The 10,073-nt window shown below is 38.3% G+C and overlaps 1 protein-coding gene across 1 annotated transcript in view; it reads left to right on the forward strand.

Annotated features, from left to right (window-relative positions):
- Positions 1-5,651, forward strand: part of LOC143746163 (GPI ethanolamine phosphate transferase 2, catalytic subunit-like) — a gene marked incomplete at its 5' end in the record, with an annotated part of 38,864 nt that extends 33,213 nt beyond the window's left edge. Inside the window, one exon of the mRNA XM_077237925.1 lies at positions 4,607-5,651. Within this exon, the coding sequence (XP_077094040.1) occupies positions 4,607-4,826 (220 nt within the window). The remainder of the gene's footprint in view (positions 1-4,606) is intronic.
- Between the last annotated feature and the right edge of the window lie 4,422 nt (positions 5,652-10,073).

Below are 10,073 nucleotides of genomic sequence, written 5' to 3' on the forward strand. Positions count from 1 at the left end.
CTATCTATCTATCTATCTATCTATCTGTCTATCTGTCTGTCTGTCTGTCTGTCTGTCTGTCTGTCTGCATATCCCAAAATTCCAAATAAATGCAAAGTGTATGGACAACCCACTCCTTATTTATCTCATTATAAAGTCTGTCCCTGTGAGTCTAGAAGATTTCCCCTAAAGTGCTGTCCAACTAGTGCCTGATAAATGACTGTCTTAAGTGGTCAGACGTTCAGTCTGACATATATAATTCAGCATGCTCAGTCAGCAGTGTCACTACAGCACACACACACACACACACATACACACACAGGATCCAGGAAATGCGCTTTGATCAATACTCTGCTTTCAGGAATCCCAGCAGGCACAACTGGCCCGTCCCTCATCCGAGCCGAACGTTTACACAATCCATCTGAAAGAGAGAAATACGGAGGCTTGTTAGGAGATATTTCATTTCCTCCGTGGCAACAGGTGTGCTGTGTGTTCAGGGATATTGAACCCTGCAAACAATCTACTACCCTGAGTGTCTGAGCTGTGGATTTGAATTGCAAATGCCTTCATCCACCAACAAACTCCCCGTTCTGTTCCGAGATATTTCTGACAGTCGCAGGAAAATGATTTTCGGCAGTGCTGTTGTTGGGAATCAGCAGCGGAGGCTGTACAGTGTCCAGATCATTTGCTGTAAGTATGAGGTCTAGGAATCAGTTGGTGGACTGTTACTCTGCTGGGACAAGAAACCTGTCAATCAACATGATGGGGCAGTCAAAACTGGACTGAGAAATGTGTCATTTCTCAGTTGATTTAGTGTTAAATGTGGACAGACTGTGGTTTGGTGTTGAGCTTGACATGTATCACAGGAAAGCCTGTGTTTGCTGCAAAACTCCACAAATTAGATAAAGCCAATTTAAAATGAGCTAAGGCTAATCTTCCCCAAATAGCATAACTAATTTGCACCAGTAAATATTCCAAAGCCATGAGTTAGGGTTCCTACATAATTTCCATCATTCGATCTAAAATAGAGTGAAACACTACATTCAGAATGTAACGGGATAATTACCCCAGATATTAAAGATCTGTTATTTGCTTACTTTTTCATGCAGAACACATTAGAATATAAAAATTAAGGAAAAAGCACTATTGACTTATTCTAGAAGTAGTCCATTCTATAAGTAGTCCATTTAATTCACGTTTTAAACAACATCATTTTGGGGTGAACTGTCCCTTTAAATGTGTTGTATTGTCTTGATTGTAGTGATATCTCCTTTTAGTCTTCAACTTTTGCTTGTGTATCTCATAATGTAATTTAAATTCACTGATTCGTTTCCAGGCTGAACCCTGCGTTGCCATCTCGCTGATCCTTTTCCTCGTTTGCTGTCACATAAAATCTGTGAGCGTAATTACGCCGGAGAGGAAATCTCCCAGAAAGTGTCTCTTTGTCCCTGTGAGAGGGTTTTTTACAGGCCAGACTCGACAATCCATCGATGAAAGAATTAAGGAGTTTAAACTCTCAACAAAACACACTCTTCCGGAGAGTATCTTCTGCTGGCTCCAAACCAGCTCATGCAGTGTTTGTGAAAGATGGGAGCTGCATGCGTGATTATTTCCCCCTAATGTTTTGCTTGTCATATCAATATTGACAGAAAGCACTGTGTTTACCAGTTTGGGGGATTGGGCTATTAATATTTATGTCTCCACAACAATAAACTTCCATTTTTAATGCAAGGCTGATGCCAGAATGCCTTTGACTCATATATGCAGACAGTGGAGCTTTTTACTGGTTGCCGCTGTAGAAACTGCCCTACATCCAAATGCATGTGAAGGAGGAATGAGGGCATTCGTTCCTTTGAGAAGCTGAACTCTCGTGGTGGGAGTCATACAGGCTGCACACACATTGATTTGCCCAGGGCTAGAGAGAAGATGTCTGATACAACAGCCTGAAATCCAGGAGTCTGGGGTCTATCGTATGAATAATACCTGTTCTTCAGGCTGAGACACTAAGCATTTGTTCAAAACTAGAATTGTAATGACAGAGAATAATTATTTATAGGTTGGGCCAGCCTAACCCACTTCAGTCCAATCCAGTACAGTTCAGTCATTTCTTAAACAGTCCAATCATATTCATTCCAAATTATTCTTGTGTAGTCCAGTGCAATTTAGCCTAACCTACTTTAGTCCATACTAGTCCAGTCTAGCCCACCCCATTCTGTCATCAACTCTGGTCCAGTTCAGTGCAAGATACTCCAGTCCTGTTTTGTATGTTGAGGTCATCTAATCTAGCCTAGCCCATTTCAGCTCTTTCTAGTCCAGTCCAATCCAATCCAATTCAGTCTATAATCAACTCCAATCCAGTTCAGTGTATTCTAGTCCAGTCCAATCCAATTAAATTCAGTCTATAATCAACTCCAATCCAGTTCAGTGCATTCTAGTCCAGTCCAGTCCAATCCAATTCAGTCTATAATCAACTCCAATCCAGTTCAGTGCATTCTAGTCCAGTCCAATCCAATTAAATTCAGTCTATAATCAACTCCAATCCAGTTCAGTGCATTCTAGTCCAGTCCAATCCAATTCAGTCTATAATCAACTCCAATCCAGTTCAGTGCATTCTAGTCCAGTCCAATCCAATTCAGTCTATAATCAACTCCAATCCAGTTCAGTTCATTCTAGTCCAGTCCAATCCAATTCAGTCTATAATCAACTCCAATCCAGTTCAGTTCATTATAGTCCAGTCCAATCCAATTAAATTCAGTCTATAATCAACTCCAATCCAGTTCAGTGCATTCTAGTCCAGTCCAATCCAATTCAATTCAGTCTATAATCAACTTCAATCCAGTTCAGTTCATTATAGTCCAGTCCAATCCAATTCAATTCAGTCTATAATCAACTTCAATCCAATTCAGTTCATTATAGTCCAGTCCAATCCAATTCAATTCAGTCTATAATCAACTCCAATCCAGTTCAGTTCATTATAGTCCAGTTCAATCCAATTCAATTCAGTCTATAATCAACTCCAATCTAGTTCAGTTCATTATAGTCCAGTTCAATTTAATTAAATTCAGTCTATAATCAACTTCAATCCAGTTCAGTTAATTATAGTCCAGTTCAATCCAATTCAATTCAGTCTATAATCAACTCCAATCCAGTTCAGTTCATTATAGTCCAGTTCAATCCAATTCAATTCTGTCTATAATCAACTCCAATCCAATTCAGTTCATTATAGTCCAGTTCAATCCAATTCAATTCAGTCTATAATCAACTCCAATCCAGATCAGTTCATTATAGTCCAGTCCAATCCAATTCAATTCAGTCTATAATCAACTCCAATCCAGATCAGTTCATTATAGTTCAGTCCTGTCCATTCTAGACCAGTTCAGTCAATTCTTGAACAGACCAATCAAATTCATTCCAAAGTACCGTAGTCTAGTCTAGTCCAATGCAATTTAGCCTAATCTACTTCAGTCCATACTAGCCCAGTTTATTCAAATTCAGTCCAAAGTAGTCTAGTCCAGTCCAGTTTTTAGGTTGAGGTTATCTTATGTAGCCTAGCTACTTCAGTCCATACTAGCCCAGTTCTGTCCATTCTAGACCAGTTCAGTCCAGTCTAGCCCAGTCCATTCTGTCATCAATCTCGGTCCAGTTAAGTGCAAGGTAGTCCAGTCCTGTTTTGTATGTTGAGGTCATCTAATCTAGTTTAGCCCATTTAAGCTCTTTCTAGTCCAGTCCAGTACAATTCAGTCTATAATCAACTCCAATCCAGTTCAGTTAAGTCCAGTCCAGTCCAATTCAGCCCGAAGTAGTCTAGCCCATTCCAGTCTATCATCAACTCCAGTCCAGTTCAGTTTATATTTTGAGGCCATCTAATCTAGCCTAGCCCACTTCAGTCCATACTAGTCCAGTCCTACCCATTCAAATTCTGGCCAAAGTAGTCTAGTCCAATCCAGTTTATAGGATGAGGTCATCGAATGCATCCTAGCCCACTTCAGTCTATACTAGTCCAGTCCTGTCCAGTTCAGTTCATTTTAGACCAGTCCAATCCAATTCAGCCCAAAATAGTCTAGCCTAGTCCAGTCTATCATCAACTTCAGTCCAGTTCAGTTATACCTTGAGGTCATCTAATCTAGCCTAGCCCACTTGAGTCCATACTAGTCCAGTCCTGCCCATTCTAGTTTACTTCAGGCCATTCTAGTCCAGTCTAATCCAATTCAGTTTAAAGTAGTCTAGTCCAGTCTAGCCTATAATCCACTCAGTCAGTTCAGTCTAATTTAGTCTTGTCAAGTCCAGTGAAATCCACTCAAATCCGGTTCAGTCTAGTCCACTCCAGTCCTTATTATCTAGTCTAGTCAAGTGCATGCCAGTCTAGGCCTCAGTATCTTTGTGACTAGACTTGCTGATAGCTGTGGCATCAGACCATGACGTGTGACATTTGTCTTAATGAATGTATTATAGACGTTTGTATTGAATCATAACACATAATCAAAGCTTAGTAGAGGGAGTAATAGCTTTTCCATTAGCTTTAAATGAGTAATGAACCACAGTCGATGAGACCTGACGGTTTTATGAATACATTATTATATAATGACATGTATCATAGTCTGAATGTCTTTATTCTGCTGTCTTTCAGGGCTGTAATGGGTCTCGGTCATGGCAGCTATTGCTTCGCGCTCCTGCGGTCCATCCCAGTCGTGTTCTACGTGGTTCTGGTCACCAGTCTCCGATACCACCTCTTCATCTGGAGCGTGTTTTCTCCCAAACTCTTGTACGAGGCCATGCACACCCTCATCACCACCGCTGTGTGTCTGTTTTTCACCTTTATGGATCAGGAACGCTCAGCTAGACCTTGAATACAAAGCCAGAACCAAAGCCAAACTCAGGTACAGAACAAATGGTGCAGTTGGAGTTGTATCCACCAAAAGATGGAAAAAGTGATTTAAATGCAATTCTACTGCTGTGAAATAATTCAGAGCTTACATGGAGATTTGGCTCGCTCTACTGACTTATTTCTGTGTACGTGATTCAATTATTTTGTATATTTTTTGGGGCGGTCATCAGCAATAACGTGAAGATAACGTACGGCGAGACTTGTGGGTGTACATATGATAATCCTTCCTAAAGCTACTGTAAAAGAGAGTGCAATTGTTTTTTGTTGTTTCTGTTCCTGACCGTTAGTTCACCTCTGGAATAATTGAGATAAGTTACATCATTAATAACGCTCTCCTCGCTGAGATCACAGCAGATGAAAACTCCTCACGCACTTGAAAGCTTTAAGGGATCTTAAGTCTTTTAAATCACATCTAAACACAGCTGCGCGTGACGTTTCTGTTTAATCCGCCTGTTGGGAATGAGAATTATCTTGGTAAGTGTTTTTTCTTCCAGCGCTTCGATCTGGTTAATAAAAAAACAAACCCTTTTTTTGATTGTAATTCGTTTCTATATGCTTTTTCATGTGTTTTTACTGTTGAAAAGTTATTCTCCAATCAAGAGGGTCTGATTATTTTTGATATCTGCCGTGTACGAGTGTACTTTAATCAATTAATCAGTGACACTAACAGCGAGAGAAGATGTTTTGTGTGTCACTTGGTTTCTATCTTCATCACAATGTGCTGAGTAAATCTCATTGGTTGAAAATTTTGCTCAGCATGACAGTATATTAAACGAACATTCTCTGATTGGCTTTGATTTTGTTGTATCAAACACTTTTTGAGTTCAGAACCAGTTCCATTTAAAAAATATATATATATAATTCTCCACCCAAATTAATTTTGATTTATTTCTGATTATTATCAATGTTTAGGGCCGAATTGGATCAATGTTATGCATTTTTGCTGGGAAAAAAGTGTACATTTATTTAAAAAAATCTTACTTTTGTGTGATAGTGTACAGGCTATTAGAACATCTGTTACATCATCTTTACCTGTGTCATGGCAATCAGTGCAAGTTTGTATTAAAATCAAAGAAAATTTAATCTAATATTTCAAAACATCTTTACTTAGCCACTTCGAATGGATCTCTTTGAGATATTTTGGAGTGCCTTTTAACTTTACAATAATTGCGAAGGGGTTATAACCTTTTATTTACGTTACGTTACGTTGACATCTGAAATGTTATTTATCTTAAGGATGATGAGGAAGGATATAATTACTTTCCCAGGTATTGTCCATTCTTCCTCAAAATTTGTAGAATTCATTCATTAGAATTTGTAAATTCTGTACGATTCCCATTCCTTACAGAGACTGTTACTAAGTGAAGGCATCTGGGATCTCTACTTCCTCTATTCACACTCTGCTTTGACCTTTTTAGTGGCTGGAGAAGTGGATTTTGTGACCTAATGCCTTTTTGAGAGAGAGAGGAGTGTAGAGTCTCTCCCATCGGATCGAACGCAGTCTCAAGGTTCACAGACCTTTTTTTTTTTTTTTTTTTTTTTTTTTTTACGGTGTATTTATTTAACTTTTTTTCAAAACATAACATTTACTTCTAACATTAATAATGAAAAGTAAATAAATAAACATAAAAGGTGAGAAAAAATTACAAAGTTAAAATGAATACAAAAGTCCCTGACAGCACTTCAGTAAATACACCACAAACCAGTACAAATATGTTTCAATAAGTGCCCAATTCTGTTGAAAAAAGTCTAATAAAATATTTCTGTTATAGTATTTGTGTCCATTCTCAGACACACATTCAGTTCTCACTATATATCACACTATTAGTGTTCACTGGGGTACTATATAGAATTATAGGGTTCCTGACTCAATTCTAAAGAACGCTTTATGTCAAAAAGGTTCTATATAAGGAGAAATGTCTTGATGATTGCACGATACTTTCACGTTTAACAGGATATTTAAATTGTTTTCGAGTGGTAAAGTATGCTTAATTCATAAATTTAATCAAAATAGAAATGAATTGGTAACACCAATGTTAACAAGATTTTAATGTATTAGTAAATGTTGAAATTGACATTAACAAAGGTTAATTAATGCTGTATACGTGCAGTTCATTACTAAATCATGTTAACTAATGTAGTTACCTAATGTTAACCAACGAACCTTACTATAAAGTGTTATGAATTATGTTGGACCCCTAAAAGATTCTACATATGAAGCGCTTGATAGAAAAAAAACACTCTAAGGTTCATAAAGAAGCTTTAAACTGTGATTTACACTGAGTTTGGGCAGTAGATGTGTCTTTCCAAGGGTAAAAACACTCAATATTTGACATTTGAATGATCATGTTATATTAGGGATAATAAACATCCAGCCAGCCATTATCACAAGTGAAATCCCGACAATTCTTGCATCATCCTGAGGGAGTTTATTTTTCCATAATGACTGTGTTATTCTGCTTATTGCATGGCTGAGTACCATATAAATAAATCTGTATTAAATGTTAATTTGGTTTCAAATTATGAGAAAAAAGAGGGCATGGAGTGATCAGTGTCATTATATAAAAAACATTTTGTTGCATAATACGGATTGACCAATCAGAATCGAGTATCAAGAAAGCTGTGTAAAAGTATTAATTAATTAATACTGTGAGATTTTCTGTGGTTATTAGATGTTTGGGGGTTCATGTCTAATTTAAGGTGATGGTTTTAGTTTGTTCTTATTCTTATTTATAAATTCTGGCTACTAAACATACCATTTCAATGCAGTTTGGGAGGGACAGAAAGTACGGAAGTAGCATCAACCCTCTATCTGAGGACTAAGTTAAAGGTATAACGGAGGATCTTTCCGGATTTTAGAGAAGACCCGCCCTCTCCAATTTTTTTTAAAAATGCACATGCGCAACACTCTATTTGCTCCCGAGAGGAAACGCCTATTAAACGTGTTGTGACCGAGGACTCAAGACATGATATGCAATGGAGAAGTAGCTTGTTGCATTTGTGTAATAAATACTATGGTGAACACATTGTAATTATCGAAAATGAACACACAAGGTTTTAGAATATTTCAGCGTGATACCATTTACCATTTGGTCATAAGGCTACTTTAGACAAATTGAGATGTTTAACGTGTCTACGCGGTGCATGACTTGTGCCAGGGCTAGCATCGCTAATCATAGCTTACATTAACTTTTACTAGCTGTGATTTTAAATGGATTTCTCCTAATAGCATGACAAACTTTACCTGTAGAAGAATCTTCGCGACTGCGGTATCAGTGGGAAGCACAACCTGTGGTTTTAGCGCACGCCAGCGTGTGAAATATTCACCCAAAATCACTCTGGTCTGGTTTCTATATTCTGCGGCCTTTCTCTTCTTATCATACACTTCGTATACATTTTTTCTCTTTCGACCCTCAGCCATTTTCAAAGGAATTGCTGAAACCGTAACTCATCACACATAATACACCTGAAAGTGCGCATGCGCAGAAGGGACGAGCACGTACGACGGCCTTACGTAAACATATCACCAGAATGATTGACACTTAGGTGGACCGATAGTATAGGCTACCCACCCGGAAAAAGAAAATCCTCCGCTATACCTTTAAAGTATCTATTTTGTAAGTTTATGTAAGTTAATATAGACTATATATATATATATATATTATCTTACTTGCATAATATTTGAATAATATTGAGGAATTGAATCTATCATCTTACTGCCATGCTCTTTTACTAATGATAATAATATATTTTGTATTACTGCATTAATGTTGTATTATGGCAAGTAGTACCTCATTTGTAAGTTGCTACTTGCTAAACATGAGCAAGTAAAGTGACCTTATAATAATAACGGAAGTTAAATGAGCACATGAGAGAGAGGCTGACTGCTACACTTTCATGCACTCTAAGCCTACATCACGGTCATAGCGATCTGTATAACAACTATGCTGTAGCTTTCGAACGGGTAGCCTATATTTTTTCACAGCATTTGAATTAGCTGCCTGATCCGTGAAGAACCGTGAATAACAGTCCATGGGAGAAACATCAAGTCGATGCCTTGATAACGTTAGGTTGGATTTTGCAGTTAGCCTACAACAAATTTAACACCCTCGTTTCTATGAAACTGAAAACAATTCAACTGGAGACTTTGACACAAGACAAAACAGAACAGACGTTTCAAAACCGATCAGATAACGTTACTATGACTAATTGGCTTTGTATGGCAGGCAGTAACGTTAGCCAACTAGTTTACGGTTAGACTAGGCTAGCTATCGATAACGTTACACTGACACAACTTAAGTTAATGCTCTGAATTCGCAGCTAATATCAAATCCATAACTTTTTAATCAAGTTAAAATTTCCAGGTAAACCACAAATAATCCCACTACCTTTTAATATCATCCGATAACTAATTCAATGCCGATTTGTTGCTTTGCCCACTTACCACTTCAAGACCATCTGTAAAACATTGCCAGCTCAACGTGCGAGACGAGTGAGTTGCTTGAACATACACAGTAGATTCCAGAGCGATACGCGTGTAGCGCTCTAGATTTGATATACACAGACACCATTTTAGGAAAAAGGGGCGGGCTGATGCTGACCGATTTATTACACATCCAGAAGAATACATTTGAGTCGTTATAGGCTCTTGTAATTATGGAGCATAATAGGAATAAAGTTGTGACAAAAAAATTATCAGGGAGGAAAAATCTGAGGGGGCACGTGGCCCTCACTTTGAATGGGCATGACGCCACTGTTTATCTCTCTTCAGTGTGTGATGTTGCTGTTTAAACATGAAAAATCTCTCAAAGTCACACAGTTCTTCTCTATATCAGTGTCAGTGTTTCTGAACTCCTGAAACGCCTCCATTGTAGTCTTGAGTTTCTCCCGGGAACGAACACGTCACAATATTCCTCATTATAATAATTCATACGCAGAATAAAGGGGCGGGGCCTGGTTGAGTTAGTTAGTAGTGTGTTAAACTGGTGGTTATGGGAAGGGGCGGGACATTTCCCAAACACACTCGAAGCGCTCGACCAATCACAACACACTCATCCAGCCGACCAATCAGAGCACAGTGTGCTTTTCAGAAGGAGGGGCTTCATAGAGACAGGAAGTAAACAGAGTGTTACTGACAGACTGGGAAGAGAGGAGCCGCAACAATGGAGAATATGAGGAAAATAATCAACATTCAAGCAGGAAAACCTGT

The sequence above is a fragment of the Siphateles boraxobius genome, unplaced genomic scaffold (genome assembly GCF_051911475.1).
Source record: "Siphateles boraxobius isolate OS27281-9 unplaced genomic scaffold, OSU_SipBor_1 213, whole genome shotgun sequence".
Classification (NCBI taxonomy): Eukaryota; Metazoa; Chordata; class Actinopteri; order Cypriniformes; family Leuciscidae; genus Siphateles; species Siphateles boraxobius.